This window comes from Phyllobates terribilis, unplaced genomic scaffold (genome assembly GCF_046119375.1).
Source record: "Phyllobates terribilis strain yellow unplaced genomic scaffold, ASM4611937v1 Scaffold_9__5_contigs__length_417890890, whole genome shotgun sequence".
Classification (NCBI taxonomy): Eukaryota; Metazoa; Chordata; class Amphibia; order Anura; family Dendrobatidae; genus Phyllobates; species Phyllobates terribilis.
Genome location: NW_027362769.1, coordinates 358,848,113 through 358,866,858, shown reverse-complemented (window position 1 = coordinate 358,866,858; position 18,746 = coordinate 358,848,113). Strand labels below are relative to the sequence as shown.

The 18,746-nt window shown below is 45.0% G+C and overlaps 1 protein-coding gene across 1 annotated transcript in view; it reads left to right on the top strand.

The window, feature by feature from the left end:
* USP31 (ubiquitin specific peptidase 31) overlaps positions 1-15,404 on the top strand; it is a 61,604-nt gene extending 46,200 nt beyond the window's left edge. The window contains exons 11-16 of the mRNA XM_073648156.1: positions 8,069-8,198; positions 8,365-8,484; positions 8,959-9,184; positions 10,307-10,465; positions 10,547-10,699; positions 12,320-15,404. Coding sequence (XP_073504257.1) covers positions 8,069-8,198; positions 8,365-8,484; positions 8,959-9,184; positions 10,307-10,465; positions 10,547-10,699; positions 12,320-13,719 — 2,188 coding nt within the window. The 3' untranslated portion in view covers positions 13,720-15,404. The remainder of the gene's footprint in view (positions 1-8,068; positions 8,199-8,364; positions 8,485-8,958; positions 9,185-10,306; positions 10,466-10,546; positions 10,700-12,319) is intronic.
* Positions 15,405-18,746: the final 3,342 nt, after the last annotated feature.

Below are 18,746 nucleotides of genomic sequence, written 5' to 3'. Positions count from 1 at the left end.
TAATTTTCCAGTCAAATAACTATTAGAGTACAATTGAAAGGTTTTTGTACAAACTGCCTATGATAACAGTATATTTTTTAATAAATAAAACACTCAAACTGCACTCAAAATGCATGTCCCAAATTATTATGCACAGCAGAGTTTTCAACCTTTTCATTTTAATAAAGAACAAAAAAATGGTCATTTTTGAAATTATAAGCAGTAGCAGGTTATTACACACTGAAATTAAACAGTTTTCAACTCAAAACTTTATTCTAGGTGATGTTACATTTTCACATAGGACCCTTTATTTGAAAGGAGCTTCTGAACTCTCTCGTCCATTGAATTTGTCAGGTTTTGGATGGTTTCTGCTGCAATTGTTTTGCATGAGGACAGAATACCCTCCCAGAGCTGTTGCTTAGATGTGAACTGCCTCCCGCCATCATAGACACTCCTTTTGATGATGCTCCAGAGGTTCTGAATGGGGTAGAGGTCAGGGAAGCATGGGGGTCACACCATAAGTTTGTCCCCTTTTATGCCCATATCAGCCAGAGATGCAGATGTGTTATGTGCAGCATGAGACGGGGCATTATCATGCATGAAATGATCTCGATGGTCCAGATGGATGGAGTGGAGGATGGCTGGTTGATGGACACCCCATGCAAACACGGCTACGGCGCTAACAAGGAGGAGGTGGAGTAATGTTTTGGGCTGGAATCATGGGGAGAGAGATTGTCGGCCCTTTTAGGATCCCTGAAGGGGTAAAGATGAACGCCATAATGTATGTTGAGTTTCTCAAACAGCACTTCCTTCCATGGTTCAAGAAGAAGAACGTGCATTCCGCAGCAAGATCATTTTCATGCATGGACAGCTGGACAGTCACGGACTGGAAAATTAAAATGACTGCAATTCATATAGGTAATTTGGGAAAATCTGAGAAAATATTATTTGCATAATAATTTGGAACAGTGTATTTGTCTTTCTAAGCGGCTGATAACAGAAAACAGGAGAGCGCAGATCTTTTTGCATGGCTGCAACTTCACAAAGCTCAAAACCTAATGGAACAGATGAAAATTGAGTGGAATCGTGATTAACCGTTTGCACCCAGGATCCTTACGTCGCCTCGTCGTGTTTGATAGCTCAGCTGTTGCGGGTTACACCTGTCTGGTTTTATCACGCTGCGTCTGAAGGATGTCTACCAACCTGTGATGTTCAGCACCGCTCTGTAATTGCCTCCGTGACAAGCTTGTCTGAACACTGTCGAGGCAGGATCGACTTTCCGCTCTTCCCTATGAGGCACCACGAGGCGCTCAGCTGCTGCTGTCTGGAATGAGACATGTTTTGAGCACAGACAGCACTCAGCGCCGATCTGCGCGTCAAAACCAAGGCGCTCCGTCATCAGTCACTAGAGCTGTGCCCAATTAACCCCTTCCCAGCATAAGCTGTATAGAGAGGATTCAGGTGCCCCATACACGGCAGGTGACAGATGTGTGTTATACCAGCTCCCGATCACTTCTGATTAACCACTTAATTGCCACTGTCAATCTCCAACAACGGCACTTAAGTGGAGCAATCGCAGGCTTGGCTTTAAAGGAGGTTGTCATTTTTTCTATATAGTGCTTTATTATAGAAAAAATATATAACTGATCGCAGGTTCAAATCCCTTAAATATTATTTTTTTAAATCACAAAAATTGAAATAAAAAAAATAAAGACTTATAATATAAGTTAAGAAATAATGTGTGTGTGTGTGTGTGTGTGTGTGTATTATGTATATGTGTATATGTATATAATATGTGTGTGTGTATATACACTGCTCAAAAAATTAAAAGGGAACACTCTAATGACCTCCAGCAGGCCACAAATGTGCATGTGTCTGCACAAACGGTTAGAAACCGACTCCATGAGGGTGGTATGAGGGCCCGACGTTCACAGATGGGGGTTGTGCTCACAGCCTAGCACCGTGCAGGACGCTTGGCATTTGCCACAGAACACCAGTATTGGCAAAGTCGCCACTGGCGCCCTGTGCTCTTCACAGATGAAAGCAGGTTCACACTGAGCACATGTGACAGACGTGACAGAGTCTGGAGACGTGGAGAGCGATCTGCTGCCTGCAACATCCTTCAGCATGACCGGTTTGGCAGTGGGTCAGTAATGGTGTGGGGTAGCATTTCTTTGGAGGTCCGCACAGCCCTCCATGTGCTCGTCACAGGTAGCCTGACTGCCATTAGGTACCGAGATGAGATCCTCAGACCCCTTGTGAGACCATATGCTGGTGTGGTTTGCCCTGGGTTCCTCCTAATGCAGGATAATGCCAGACCTCATGTGGCTGTAGTGTGTCAGCAGTTCCTGCAAGATGAAGGCATTGAAGCTATGGACTGGCCGGCCCGTTCCCCAGACCTGAATCCGATTGAGCACATCTGGGACATCATGTCTCACTCCATCCACCAACGTCACGTTGCACCACAGACTGTCCAGGAGTTGGCTGATGCTTTAGTCCAGGTCTGGGAGGAGATCCCACAGGAGACCATCCACAACCTCATCAGGAGCATGCCCAGGCGTTGTAGGGAGGTCATACAGGCACGTGGAGGCCACACAATACTGAGACTCATTTTGACTTGTTTTAACGACATTACATCAGAGTTGGATCAGCCTGTAGTGTGTTTTTCCACTTTAATTTTGGGGGTGACTCCAAATCCAGGCCCCCATTGGTTAATAAATTTGATTTCCATTGATGATTTTTGTGTGATTTTGTTGTCAGCACATTCAACTTTGTACAGAACAAAGTATTCAATGAGAATATTTCATTAATTCAGATCTAGGATGTGTTATTTGAGTGTTCCCTTTATTTTTTGAGCAGTGTGAGTTTATGTGTATATGTGTGTTTTATATATATATAAATTACAGTACAGGCCAAAAGTTTGGACACACCTTCTCATTTAAAGATTTTTCTGTATTTTCATGACTTTGAAAATTGTACATTCACACTGAAGGCATCAAAACTATGAATTAACACATGTGGAATTATATACTTAACAAAAAAGTGTGAAACAACTGAAAATATGTCTTATATTCTAGGTTCTTCAAAGTAGCCACCTTTTGCTTTGATGACTGCTTTGCACACTCTTGGCATTCTCTTGATGAGCTTCAAGAGGTAGTCACTGGAAATGGTCTTCCAACAATCTTGAAGGAGTTCCCAGAGATGCTTAGCACTTGTTGGCCCTTTTGCCTTCACTCTGCGGTCCAGCTCACCCCAAACCATCTCGATTGGGTTCCGGTCTGGTGACTGTGGAGGCCAGGTCATCTGGCGTAGCACCCCATCACTCTCCTCCTTGGTCAAATAGCCCTTACACAGCCTGGAGGTGTGTTTGGGGTCATTGTCCTGTTGAAAAATAAATGATGGTCCAACTAAACGCAAACCGGATGGAATAGCATGCAGCTGCAAGATACTGTGGTAGCCGTGCTGGTTCAGTATGCCTTCAGTTTTGAATAAATCCCCAACAGTGTCACCAGCAAAGCACCCCCACACCATCACACCTCCTCCTCCATGCTTCACGGTGGGAACCAGGCATGTAGAGTCCATCTGTTCACCTTTTCTGCGTCGCACAAAGACACTGTGGTTGGAGCCAAAAATCTCAAATTTGGACTCATCAGACCAAAGCACAGATTTCCACTGGTCTAATGTCCATTCCTTGTGTTCTTTAGCCCAAACAAGTCTCTTCTGCTTGTTGCCTGTCCTTAGCAGTGGTTTCCTAGCAGCTATTTTACCATGAAGGCCTGCTACACAAAGTCTCCTCTTAACAGTTGTTGTAGAGATGTGTCTGCTGCTAGAACTCTGTGTGGCATTGACCTGGTCTCTAATCTGAGCTGCTGTTAACCTGCGATTTCTGAGGCTGGTGACTCGGATAAACTTATCCTCAGAAGCAGAGGTGACTCTTGGTCTTCCTTTCCTGGGGCGGTCCTCATGTGAGCCAGTTTCTTTGTTGCGCTTGATGGTTTTTGCAACTGCACTTGGGGACACTTTCAAAGTTTGCCCAATTTTTCGGACTGACTGACCTTCATTTCTTAAAGTAATGATGGCCACTCGTTTTTCTTTACTTAGCTGCTTTTTTCTTACCATAATACAAGTCTAACAGTCTATTCAGTAGGACTATCAGCTGTGTATCCACCTGACTTCTGCACAACACAACTGATGGTCCCAACCTCATTTATAAGGCAAGAAATCCCACTTATTAAACCTGACAGGGCACACCTGTGAAGTGAAAACCATTTCCGGTGACTACCTCTTGAAGCTCATCAAGAGAATGCCAAGAGTGTGCAAAGCAGTCATCAAAGCAAAAGGTGGCTACTTTGAAGAACCTAGAATATAAGACATATTTTCAGTTGTTTCACACTTTTTTGTTAAGTATATAATTCCACATGTGTTAATTCATAGTTTTGATGCCTTCAGTGTGAATGTACAATTTTCATAGTCATGAAAATACAGAAAAATCTTTAAATGAGGTGTGTCCAAACTTTTGGTCTGTACTGTGTATAAAATATATATATATATTTTATATAACACACATAAACATATATACAGTCTGTACTGTGTGTGTAAAATATATATATATATATTATATTTTTTTATTATATTGTTTTTTTATTTTTGTAACTTTTTTTTTACTCCATGTTTTCATTTACATTTTTGTGATTATATAAAAAACATTTTTTAAAAGAGATTTGAATCTGCAAATCGATATTGCAGCATCCCTAAAATTTTAATCTCTGCATATACAAAATTAATCCACCACACAAAAATGAAAGGATGTAAATTGAAAAGCCAGAATTGCCATTTTTCTGTTGGCGGTACCCAAAAATGCAATGAAAAGTGATCAATATGTCATCTGTACCCTAAAATGGTTTAAAAAAAAAAATGGCCACGCAAAAACTACAAAACTCCATAGACAGAAGAGTGAAAAAAAATAAATAAATTTACTTATCTCAGAAAATGATGACACAAACCTATTTTATTTTATGAAGTAGTGAATTTTTTTCTACCACTGAAAGAAAATAGAAAAAGAAATATGTAAGTTTGGTATCGCCGTAATCGTACTGACCTGGAGAATAAAGCTGTTAGGTAATTTATTCGGCATAATGAACACTGTAAAAATTAAACTCCTAAAGCAATGGCGGAATTGTATTTTTTTTTTTTTTCCCACCATTTCATCACACTTGGAGGTTTTTTTTACCCCCTCTTTTCCCTACATTATATGGTGTAAATGAATTGTTTTATTCAGTGCTACAACTTGTCCCACAATGAACAAATTCTAATACGTCTATGCCGATGGAAGAATAATCAGAACCAAAGAACAAAAGCGAAAAATTGCTCTGTCATTAAGTGGATACTTTTACGGAGCAGCTTTATTATGATTTTTCGAGTCTTCTGGAAAATTGTGCAACCTTTTAATTTGCAGCCTTATCCTCGTTCGTCGTTCTACTTTCTGTAGTATTGGTCCTTATTTTACATTCTTGCATTTTGAGCTTACAGTTGCTGTGCTGGAAAAAAACCACATTATTACAATACATTTAAACGACGACATTTTACAGCTTATGCAAATATCTTTATTGCACTGCTTATCATACAGCCTGTATTATAGCCTAGAGCTGCGCCGCTCTCCTCCCAATGTGTAAATGAGCTGCGCCATACAACCCTTTTTAAGTGATCAAACAAGGAATGCTGGCTGAGTTCAGCTCTGAAGCTTCAAGAATTGTGAATTCAGCTCCAAAGTATAAGAAAAGCAATAATCCAGCGTCAAAGTGGGGGTTGTCGGTACCCGGCAAGCACAACTACTGTTTAAGGAGAGTGTGGCGGTCAGGGTGCTTAGTTTTCCAGCCGGAAGCTTTCTTTACTGCATTATCTGCGAATCTGAGTCGCCGCCATAAATACTGATTGGTTGTTAAACAGCTGGTTCTTCAGTATATTTGTTAGCTCTCTCTAAATGCACGCACTCTCGCTCCATGCTGCGAGTGCAGAGCATTCACATGAACGATGTGTCACGTTCCCGTCACACTTTGCTGCAAGCGGCAGAATGATTTGGCGGCACACAGGGAGAAGTCAGGAGAAAACATTTAGACTCCACGCGAGTGCGGCCTGACAGCTCGCAGCACGAATCAGCCCACCGCTTCCTATTTATCCCTCCTCATTTACAGCATTACCCGGAGTAATGACATGCTTGCGGGAAATCGCATCTCATCAGCTGCTCTAATCCCCTTCACTAAGAACCAATTCTAGTGCTCACAGGCCCAGCAATGACAATCTGCAGGCATTTGCTTTTTAAGACGTCACGTGTGACTGTGGCGGGAAAGCTTAGACCGCAGCAATTCCTTCGCACTGTGTATTTTTCCCCGAATAGCAGTTTGTGCCGTGCAGATGAATATCCTGTAGGGTCACACTCGTAAGCACTGAGTCGCCGTATGATTTAACACTTCTGCTGTCGGGTTTGCGAACAGTTTTCGCACTTTTGATATGCAGAAATAAAACCTGAATTCTCGACTGGCTCGGCTCTCACAGAGGCAGACACAGGAAACACTTCTTGAGTTAACTTCCTGCAGGTTTATTAATATACGGCATAAACCACGTTAGGGTTCCGCAAAATAAACACGGCCTCTCCAGGATAACGGGAAACAAAAAAGTAAAGTATAACACAGTTCATAGATGAGCGGGTTTCGCCCGCTCTCAGTAACACAAAACATTTCAGCAAAGACCTTCTGTGGAGCTCTGTGGCTTCCTCTCAGTCTGGAGACTTCCTTCTCCACATCACGCCAGAGAAAAAAAAAAAGTGACTGAGCATTTAACTTCCCCAGCCACACCCTTGAGGTGGAGATATGGTGAATGACATCCCTCCCGCACTAAAGTCATTCACAAAGAACCAGACCCATGATGGCTGATTAACTTCCCATCCTAACCACCTAACATGCTGAAGAAACTTATATATATATACAGGGTGGTCCAAAAGTAGGTGGACTGAAAGTGTAATAAGATTATGAAGGGGGAGATTTATCAAGCAAAATCCAGTAATTTTAGATAACATTATGTGGAGTGATGAATCTTGTTTAAAATTATCCGGTCATATTAACAGACATAATTGTATTTACTGGTATAATCAGAACATGCATTTAACATTAGAGCAACAACTGAATGAGCCTGGTGTCAATGTTCGGGGTGGTATTTCAAGTTTTGGTGTTTTAGGACCAATATTTTTTGATGGAACAGTCACAGGAGATAAATATCTCGAAATTCTAGTGAATCAAGTTGTTCACCAGTTACAGCAACAGCCTAATTCAAATGACCTTTATTTCCAGCAAGATGGGGCCCCTCCACATTATTCAAGAGTGGTCCGCGAGTATCTTGATGAAACATTTCCTAATAAATGGCCAAAGAGGCCCACTTGATTGGCCGGCACGGTCACCAGACTTGACCCCAATGGATTTTCTCTTTTGGGGAGTACTCAAGGACAAAGTTTATAGTCGTAAACCAAAAAGTGTCAGTGATTTGAAAAATTACATAAGAGATGCATTTCAAGAAATTAATACCCAAAGAGACTTGTGCAAAAAAGTTTGTTGAAGCGTAAGAGGCGACTTCAAAGCTGTGCAAATTGTAATGGAAAACAGTTTGAGCCCCTGCGTTGATAAAATTTAAGGGCTTTTGTATTATTGTTCAGAATAAAATTTAATTGTCAATGTTATGCTTGTGCTAGTAAATATAATTTTATATATAAATCAAAATAAAGGTTATTATTTTCTGTCCACCTACTTTTGGACAACCCTGTGTGTATGTATATGTATGTGTGTGTATACATACATACATACATACATGCATACATATACACACACACACCTGAAATCTTCACAGAAGTCATCAACAGAAAAGCGTGATCGGCTTTGGTCCGATCACACGATTATAGCACCACTGAACATATGAAGGCTGTGAGCCGTAGACTCCAGTTCCATTCTCCTTTTTCTGATTGTTTTGGAGATTGTGGATTTAAGGATGATTGATTGGCGATTACACGATGGTCTCAGCCGCCGCTCTCTGCTTGATCTTGCAGCCTTTTTGGGAACACAGAAGAGGAATACGTCCCCGATTCGGAGAGCGTTCGCCTGCAGCGGGAGCTCCATTATCAGCCGCAGTGCTGCAGCCTGTCCCAGTGTTTTCAGCTGTATACCAAAGAGGAGCAGGTTAGTGGTCCTTATGGCACCATTAGAGCCTGATTGCTAGAAGTTTGTGTTCTCTGGTGGTATTTGAAAAGTGGCATTGCGCATTTGTACAGTTTTTGCCACCCGTGCTGTGTATTTTGTGCCTGTAAATACATCTGCCTGACCCGCTTGTGCCGCCTATTTGCAGCTGGCTCCCGGCAATGCCTGGCGCTGTCCTCACTGTAAACAGCTTCAACAGGGCAGCATAAAACTCAGCCTGTGGACCCTGCCCGATGTGCTCATACTACATCTGAAGCGATTCCGGCAGGTAAGATGGCGTCCGCTCTGCTTATCTAATGCTCACCATAAGACCATTTGCCTCCTATGTGGTTCCTCTGGAAAAGCTTTACTAACCTCCCGATCCTCCGCTGGTGCAACTACTGACCGAAAATCTGATGTACAAATACTAACCGGCTAGTTCATGCTCACGTAAAGGGCTCCTCTAGCTCAGAAAACCCATATTTTTCTGAATTGATTGAGGGTAACGGGTTCCAGATTTGGGACCTCCACCCGTTATCTGCTGTGGCGAAAATTGGAGGACCCACAGCAGTTGACTTCATACTGAATTTTTTTCCCCTATGGTGGCGCTGCAGGAGAATTGAAGACTTGCTTGCAGGTTCCTTTACAGATTATAGCTTGTGTCTGTGGTCTTGGTGGAAGGATACCCCATAAATGTGTGACTTACTTAGGGGGGGGGGGGGATGTGGTCGCTGGTGTCTGTAACCATCTTCTCCCCGCACAGGATGGAGATCGGAGGCTGAAGTTGCAGAACATGGTCCGCTTCCCATTAGTAGGGTTGGATATGACGCCCCACGTAGTCAAGCGCAGTCAGAGTTCCTGGAGCCTCCCATCACACTGGTCACCATGGAGACGACCCTACGGCCTGGGTCGTGACCCTGAAGACTTCATATATGACCTTTATGCCGTGTGCAACCACCATGGGACCATGCAGGGGGGACACTATACAGGTATATAGTATGGAAGCAGTGATGCCGCAGGTGCTTTAGAGCTTGCAGGAGCCATGTTGTACCATGGCCTGTCATAACCTCCATTGCAGCATACTGCACTGCTGTGCTTGTCAGTAGGTAATGGAAACCCAATAGGAAGGAAATAATGCAGTGTTGAAAAGGGACTGAAAGGGGTAAGCCAAGGAATAGTAAGTGATGGCCTAGTGCTACGATATGTCATCACTTAAAGGATTATTTCCTTCTTGATAGATGGGTATTGTCGGATAGGACTTGTAAATACAACCACTTTTGTAATTTTCTGCTTATTATAATTTGCAGTCGTTCTTGAGATGCAAACACTTTTTTTCTTTTGTTTACAGCTTGTTGCCTAGGACACCGACCACCGCTGCTGTCTAGCTTGTAAGTGCTGCGCTGAAGTTGGTTGGGAATTGAAGGTAACAACGAACCCAGCCAGCTTCAAAACACATCCTACAAGCTCGATAGATTGTCAGCACTGCGCATGTGCTGCTGTCTGGCAGCGGTGGTCGGTCTCCAAGGCAATAAACTGTAAACAAAAGAAAAGTGTTGTAATCGGGAAAATGTTAATAAGCAGAAAATGGCATAATTGCTCGTATTTACAAGCACTCTCTGATAATACTCGTGTGAAAATTAGATTAACCCTGTAAGGATCTTTGGGATACCCACAGATCCTGAGAATGAAGGAGGTGCCACACTGCTTTGGTGCTACCTCTTCACTTTTTTTTTTCCTGCACAGCGGTGCTCTTAGCCACTGAGCCGTGCAGGGAGGTGAAGCCAGCCCCATTTACTTGAATAGAGTGGGTGTTTGGCAGCGTCCTTGTGAATTTTCAGGATTTCATTAAAAAGGCACATTGCTACATATCAGTTGATGTGACATTACTACCCCGCTCTCACCCCCAATGTGCTCGTGATTAGAGCAGGAATACCCCCCTCATTGGTGCCATACCCTAGCCATGTGCCATCACTTACTGAGTTATGTGTAGATAGTTATATAAATTGGCACTGAGTGCACAGAAAAGTCTGAGAATATATGACGCCCCCCCCATATTCTCCGGTGTGAGAACTGTCCCGGACTCTTGGAGTAACCAGCTGTTTGTGTCTCAGCGTACTGTAAGAACTCTGTGGACGGCTTGTGGTACTGCTTCGACGACAGCGATGTGCAGGCCCTCGCGGAGGACGAAGTGTGCAAACCAACGGCCTACATCCTCTTCTACCAGCGCAGAGCGGCTGTGCCGTCCTGGTCTGCGAACAGTTCTGTGGCAGGTACGATCCAGCAGAGTTTCTCTTCTGTTATGCAGGAAAGTAGAAGTTCTATGCATTCAGGATTGTGCTTCTTCTACGTAGGATCCACGAGCTCCTCCTTATGTGATCATTGGATCTCAAGACTACCCGGCAGCCGACAACCCAGTATTGCATCTGCAGCCTCTTCCAGGCGAACATCTCTGGCATCACTGGCGGAGTCCGTGGAGCTGACGGGAGAGAGGAGCGAGGACGATGGTGAGAAATAAAACTTGTTGCTGTTATTTGAGATATTGTGATGGCGGCTTTCAGATGTCTGTAAATCTGCTCCTACAAATGAGATAACTATCAGGTCGGCAGACAGCGATCTCTTTTGACTTCCCTATACACAAGGGCACACAATGCGAGCTGGAAAGAGAGGAGAAAGCTGCTGGCGACAGATTACTTCAATATATATATCGAGGAGGATCCCTTTAAAATATAACTTTTAATAACAATAGTAAAATCACATAACCATAAATAGTCAACAATTAAGACCCATAGGAGGTCCCACTGAAACTATGATCTATAAAGTAGGACATATCACGTATAAAGTGTCATTGTGCATAAAAGATAGAGAGAAGTGTAGATCTCACCCATTTGAGCTGTAGGGATGTAAAACTTAAAGGGGTTCCATCAGCAGTGGAAAAGCTTATCCAACCTTTCTACCCTGTCGTGCCCTTTCTGTTTTCTCCCACCCTAACAAGGGCAGTACCCAAATGTAGCTCTCATGATGTATACCCCATGAAAAATCCCACACAACGCGTTTCGTTCTCAGTAAAGAGAAGTCATCAGGGAAGTGTACTTGTCAAGTGGAAAAGGCACAGACAAAATAAGGCCCAGATTGCTCCAACAAACATACATCAAAAAGTGTCTCGGTTTTCATAAAGTGCCTAGTGTCCAAAAAAGAAAAAACAAAGAATAATAAAAAATGAAAGACCCACAGTGGTGGGTATTCTTGCTGGAGGTGCAGAGTGCTGTCACCTCCCTGTAAGATTACTTCCCCTAAACACAAACGGATCAGGCATTGAAATTTCGACTGCCCGATGTTCTCGGGACGCTCACATGCACATCAGATGATTGTCCCGGTCCTGCCGAAATCAGTGTTCAGCCAGCTTTCTTCAAATGTGTACAGAGGCCTGTCTACACTAATGACGTGGTCTCTCCTCTGGTCCAAACTGTGCTGTTTCCGACACTGCTAGCAGACGCAGCTTTGCCCCATCGGAAGAGCACAGGGGCCGGATCCAGCGATCTTGAAATCAGCGCTTGCAAGTTCTACAGCAAAGAGCCTGAAAGCACTGTACTTCCTGCCTAGGCAACCGGCCACCTCTGAAAGACTGCATTGGTGACCAGTAACCAAGGCAATGAGCAGTAAACTTTGGAATTTCTTTTTCGAGAACTGAGAGGATTTTTAATAACAAACTGAACAAATTGCAAAGTGGCTTGTTATTACAAGCAGTTTGCAATTTTAGCCATTTATCATGTTGAGACAAACCCTTTGAAAAAAGACCATGAAACCCCTTTAACTAAACTTAGGTCTCCATTGTACCTTAGTATGGTTAGTCTGACGTAGTAAAACTGTGGGACAATCCAATTATTGCAGCCATAATCCAGTAATGGTTTAAACCTCTGAGAGTTGATCCTTTTTTTTTTTTGCTACCAATCTACTCCACCTTTTCGTGACGGACGGTTAAGCTTATCATTCAGAAGACTGGAGAGCTGGTGACCGCCCCTGTATTTGTAGCTTAGTTTTCTTTAGTGTTTGTATATTGAATGCATTTTATTTGCTGATTTTGTACTTTGCATACACGGACTTGTAATCTATTCCTCCTTCCTTAGGTGGCTTCTCTTCCCGGCCGTTTGTCCGCAGTGTCCAACGTCAAAGCTCTGGCCGAGCTTCTGTCACCAGTCCCCTGGTCTCCAATGAGAATGGTTTTAGGCCATCATGGTCCCTAGCAGCAAAACTCCACCTGCGTGCAGCCACTTCTTGCCGTCACCCTTCAGACTCGCCCATACACGGGTCTTCCCTCGGCAAGATCGGTGAGGCCGATGACCACGTGTCAACATCCTGTTTCGGAAGCCTTCGAAATCTGTCCGGCAGCCTCCATGATCACCTTGAGGGGGTTCGACGTGAGCATCGTGCATCATGCCGGGCACCATTGGCGGTAGCTGAGTGCGGTGCTCAGAAAGATCCAGTGGTTAAGAAAATTGTGCCTGCAGAGACCCCCGCAAAGACTGCGGCAGAGCTGGTGAGCAGTAACCCGCTGGATCCTATAGATAACAATAACCACATCGCCTTTGTTGATCAGAGTGATTCTGTGAGTTCATCCCCCGTCCGCGAGTCGCCACAGAGCGAGGAAGTGCAGACGAAGAGACCAGTGACCAGTAAGGTGTCAACCGGGCAGGAGAAGACAACACGGACCCCAGAAAAAGAGAGTACTAAGACCACATCCTCTGCACCTAGCAGCAGTGGGAAACCGGTCTCCAAAACCAAGAGGAGTGAGGTCAAAACTCCTACACGTCGTTCATCCACACAGCAGAAGAAAGATGCCGGGAAGCCACAGGAACCCTCCACCCCGGTGTCTCAGCCGAGGCCTAAATCCTCAACTCCTGCACATGTAAACACCTCGTCTCCAGCACCGAAAAAACCTGCTCCCTCTTCTAGAACCTCTTCTATATCCAGCTCCTCCAGTAAGCATCGAGCACCCGAAAAGACTCTCAGCAGGGAGGCATCTAAAGTAAGCCTGGGCTCAGACAAAGCCTGCGCCACCAAACTCAACAACACTACCCGTGTTACAAATCCCAAGAGCAACGATACTCCAGCAGATAGTCGGACTGTACGAAGTTCCTCCATGGCTAGCCTCCGCACACCTCAGACCGCAGCACGGTCTAGTCTAAAGCGGGACAGCAAGTCGGAGGAAAAGGGACTGAGTTTCTTTAAGTCTGCTCTAAGGCAGAAGGAGAACAGGCGGTCAGCAGACTTGGGGAAGACGAGCCTATTATCTAAAAAAACGTTGGGAACCAAGAGCGTAGGTCAGGAGAAACCGGAAACTGCGCCATTGTCGCCAACTGCTGAGGTCACCCCAAGTCCTAAAAAGCATTCTGCCTTACCTCAAAACAAAGCCAAGTCTTCCCCTGATGAAAGACAAGCCCAGTCATCGCCTGGTGGGAAAAAGACTTCTGATAAGTACCTTAAAAAATTCCCTTCTTCAACAAAGCCATTGCCTAAAGCCCAGTGACCCAGGGTGCAGGGGCAGCCGCACCACAAGCCCTGACTGCAGATACCTGCAGGAGAAGCTGTCCCTGCCTACGCTGGTGTATGGGAATGTATGCACTTTTTTTATTTTTAATCTTTTGTGGGATAAGGGTCTTGTCCTTGTATTCTCCCAGCATCGCTTGCGCATGGAAGTTGACTTTTGTTGCGTCGACCCTGCTGGAGTGAGCCATGCCCCTTACCAGCAGCTGAACTGTTTGACTCTGCCAGTCCTGCTGAACTTTGCCCGCTTGTCCTAATTCTCAAGGGAAGAGGAGGAAACACTTTGATTTCTCTTCTGCCAACAGAATGCTGCTCTTTATCTCTCCCTTATCTTCCTTACCAAAGCCCGGCTGTGACTCTTGGCACAGAGAGGAGTAGGACCATGGTTGGGCGACTTCTCTGGCTACGGAGGGTAACGTTCCTTGAAGTTCCACATTGCTTACCCTTTCTGGAAGTCAGCAGAGCACTTTCTCTCCATCAAGCTCTTCTTCATTATCTCGTTATATCACCTGCATATAGGTAATCTGCCGCCATGTTGACTTCTCATATCCCGCTCTTAATAATATCATATTAGTGGTGTTACTCTACGTCTAGATATAGAGGTTAATTCTGTAAGCTAACTAATGCCTGGTCAGCTGTTAGACCGCCCGGGTGTTACCTTTCCCCCATAGTAGCGGTGGTTTTTGCCCCGTGTGATAGCGTACCGCTTTGCGCCCCCTCATGTTATCGTCATGCCTCCAGCCTATGCAGTACCATTGCACTGTATAATACTACTACTATAAAGCGTCGGTAAGCACAGGAGGGGTCGGACTGTAAATCCTCACCGCCATTCCACGCTCCATATACACCCGATATTAACGAGCTCTGAAGCTGCTTTAATAAATGCTGCCCTGCAAGACTGACGGCTTGTGCTCTCTCTGCAAAACACGCTTTGGGCCTACGGTAATATGACATACGGTTTTATTTTATTTTTTTATTGGCTGAGGGTTTATCATAACCTATTAACAACATATTTCTTCTTCTCTCTTGCACCATCCCCAGTGTTTTTTGTTTTTCTAACCACATGTTTGACCTCAGGAAGGAATTGTGATATCCCAGGGCAGCTTTTGTAGCAGTATTGGATATTCCACAGTCATTCGTCAAAGAGGAAGATTTTATGATACATTTCGTGTACAGCAACTGACATTCCTAAAAGGTTGGCTTTTTAGCGCGGACCACCATATCTGCCATTTCTGATTTGCCAATCACATGGTGCTCCCCCCTTTCATTAGTTTAGCAATGAACGTGACGAGTACAATATAGTAGAACACTAAAAATTCCCAGTGGACACAAAGGATGAATAGTTTTTTGTTTTATGTTTGTTTTTTATTCATTTGTTGTATGTTTTCATTGCTGCTCAGGCAAGAAGAAATATAGTGAAATAGTACGTGTGTACTTTTTTTTCTTTTTCCCGTTTTTACAGCACAGGCTGTCACACTACTGGACGCATGGCCGGACCTCTCCTTAGTCTTCTGTCCCTTCGGCCGGGCCTCTCCTTAGTCTTCTGTCCCTTCGGCCGGGCCTCTCCTTAGTCTTCTGTCCCCTCGGCCGGGCCTCTCCTTAGTCTTCTGTCCCTTCGGCCGGGCCTCTCCTTAGTCTTCTGTCCCTTCGGCCAGGCCTCTCCTTAGTCTTCTGTCCCTTCGGCCGGGCCTCTCCTTAGTCTTCTGTCCCCTCGGCCGGGCCTCTCCTTAGTCTTCTGTCCCTTCGGCCGGACCTCTCCTTAGTCTTCTGTCCCTTCGGCCAGGCCTCTCCTTAGTCTTCTGTCCCTTCGGCCGGGCCTCTCCTTAGTCTTCTGTCCCCTCGGCCGGGCCTCTCCTTAGTCTTCTGTCCCTTCGGCCGGGCCTCTCCTTAGTCTTCTGTCCCTTCAGCCGGGCCTCTCCTTAGTCTTCTGTCCCTTCGGCCGGGCCTCTCCTTAGTCTTCTGTCCCTTCGGCCGGGCCTCTCCTTAGTCTTCTGTCCCTTCGGCCGGGCCTCTCCTTAGTCTTCTGTCCCTTCGGCCGGGCCTCTCCTTAGTCTTTTGTCCCTTCGGCCGGGCCTCTCCTTAGTCTTTTGTCCCTTCGGCCGGGCCTCTCCTTAGTCTTCTGTCCCTTCGGCCGGGCCTCTCCTTAGTCTTCTGTCCCTTCGGCCGGGCCTCTCCTTAGTCTTCTGTCCCTTCGGCCGGGCCTCTCCTTAGTCTTCTGTCCCTTCGGCCGGGCCTCTCCTTAGTCTTCTGTCCCTTCGGCCGGGCCTCTCCTTAGTCTTCTGTCCCTTCGGCCGGGCCTCTCCTTAGTCTTCTGTCCCTTCGGCCGGGCCTCTCCTTAGTCTTCTGTCCCTTCGGCCGGGCCTCTCCTTAGTCTTCTGTCCCTTCGGCCGGGCCTCTCCTTAGTCTTCTGTCCCTTCGGCCGGGCCTCTCCTTAGTCTTCTGTCCCTTCGGCCGGGCCTCTCCTTAGTCTTCTGTCCCCTCGGCCGGGCCTCTCCTTAGTCTTCTGTCCCTTCGGCCGGGCCTCTCCTTAGTCTTCTGTCCCCTCGGCCGGGCCTCTCCTTAGTCTTCTGTCCCTTTTGCTCAGGCACTTTTTTTTATTTTTTTTGCATGGCAGTGTTTGAATGTGCACGCACTTGTAACCTATGCAAACAAATAGTGGCAATTTACTCGGTGCTCTCACCTCTCCGCAAGTGTCCCAACATCTCTTCCCGTGTGTGTGGATCGTTATGGCCGCAAGGTGGTAGCTTTTATGTGTGTGGATCGTTATGGCCGCAAGGTGGTAGCTTTTATGTTTTATTGCTTGGCATCACTGGTTATTGTTGGTTTTTTGTTTTTATGTACAGATGTTATTGCAGCCATTTTTGAGGCTGAAGTCTACTAAGGTCGTTTATATTCCCCCTACGGACGTAACAGGGCGATTTCTTATGTCGGTTTTTACACTATGGACACATAGAGGTATTTTTTTTTTTTTTTGAGGAGAAACTCTCCATATCTCAAAAACTTGGAGTTTCTGCTCCACAACTCTCTGTGCTCATATTAAGTCGATTTGCATTGGAGTAAAATAGGCCTCGTTTATTAAAAGGTGCACGCCACTTGTAAATTGAGCTGGTCTTTCAGCCTGAGAATGAAATCTACTCTTGCTATCAGCAGGCATCAGTTTCTATATTTTTTGAGCTTCTAACATATCTATGGCCACAGCCACCAGTTATCAAAAGTGCCAAAAAAAGTAGCAAATTGTAGTGCAAATATGGCATGCATTACAATTTGCTATATTTCCATAACATAAGCGCTGCAAAACACTTAGGAAAAATTTGCCTCTGATCACTCCGGCTGGTTAGTAACGTCTGTCTTTTTGCTTGTCATGGTTGTTGTCATAGTTGGCCTATCTTTCAGGACGAAGGGGAACTGAGCTCTCAGATTCTGTTAGGTACTCAACTCATATCATGCAGTAAGTTCTTGTGTTGTACGGTTGTACTACGCGGGGGAAAATGTTTGAGTATTCCACTCTGTTTGCGTCACTGCGATTGGATCCCCAACAGCAGAGATGAACTTTATACAAAGGGCTCCTCGTAGCTCGTATGGCAGAACGGGAGGAAATCCAGATGGCCTCCGTGCTCTGCCATACTAGCTACATGTCCAAGTGGCTCTGCTTTTACATTTTAAGATCTTTGCTTTCTTGCAGTGAATGGTAATACTTACGTCTGTACTCGGAGGGTTCTGATGCAATATAATGAGCCATGCATCTGCTTTTTAGTTAAAAGGCGAGTCTTTCAGATGAAATAAGAATGTTTCTCGGTTGCTTCATTGGGGGACACAGGAACCATGGGTTAATATGCTGCCATCGGGAGGCTGACACCTAAGCTTACATCTAGCTGACTTTCCCACCAGCGTAGACCAAAGCAGCTGACACGCAATTATTCAGTTTAGCGTAGTGTCATTTGGAGGCAGACATGTTCCTGGGGCCACCGACACCCAGTTATTCAGTTTAGCTTAGTGTCATTTGGAGGCAGACATGGGTCTGAGTTTCAGACCTGTCTTAGCCTTGGTTGGGTTCTTTCTTTTTAATTTTTGCTGTACTGGCATTAGTTTTCCCACCCCAGGGACAGCTTTATAGTTCCGGGGTCCCCAACGAAGCAATGAAGATCTTTGATACTAACCGTAAAATCTGTCTCGTAGCCTTCATTGGGGGACACTGCACCCCTCCTGCTTTTACACTAACTGAATAACTGGGTGTTTGCTGCCCAGATGTAGTCCAGTGGGGAGGATTCCACTTTTTTTCTAAGATGTATTCTTAGTGTAAGCCTCCAGGTGGCAGTATATTAACCAAGAATCTTCCATTTTTATTCACTGAAAGCAAGCAGAGACATAAAGATGCTCAGAAAATAGCAATTTTAATGAAAAACCAACTTTTTCCGGAAACTTTATGGTCTCGCTCAATATCTGTCGCGCTTTTCCATTTTCTCTACGTTGCTCCACATTTCTTCAGCGCATACATTAGAGCCCGGTTGGAAGGCTGGAGAAGCTCTGAGCTGCCAAATGCAAATATTATGCAAATCTGCAAAGAAAAAAAATCCGAAAATCCTCCACACTATAGACCGGTCCCGAAAGGTTAAAGAGAATTTCACGTTTTAATAGGCTCCTCTAAATGTTACGCAGTCTCCTTCGCATAGCGCGGTCTCATTTTCATTGTCCTTTGACTTTTGGCAGCGTAATGTCTGACTTTTTTTCTTTTTTTTCTGGCTTGCGATCATTGCTCTGCCCCAGGCTTTCAAAGTCAGTGTGTCGTGCCAGCTGTACAAGGTCGCGTTTTCCAAGACCTTATCGATCTAATAACTGGCGGCAGAAACTTGGGATGGGAAGCAGAGTGTGAAATTCTCTCCACTGTTTAGGTTGTAGCGGTTCTTGTATCCCTGGGTCATTTTATTGTCCAGCCGTTTTATACCACGCACTTCACATTGGATTAATATCTCAGACTTGACCCTTATTTTAATGATGTGTTTAAAAGTGAAT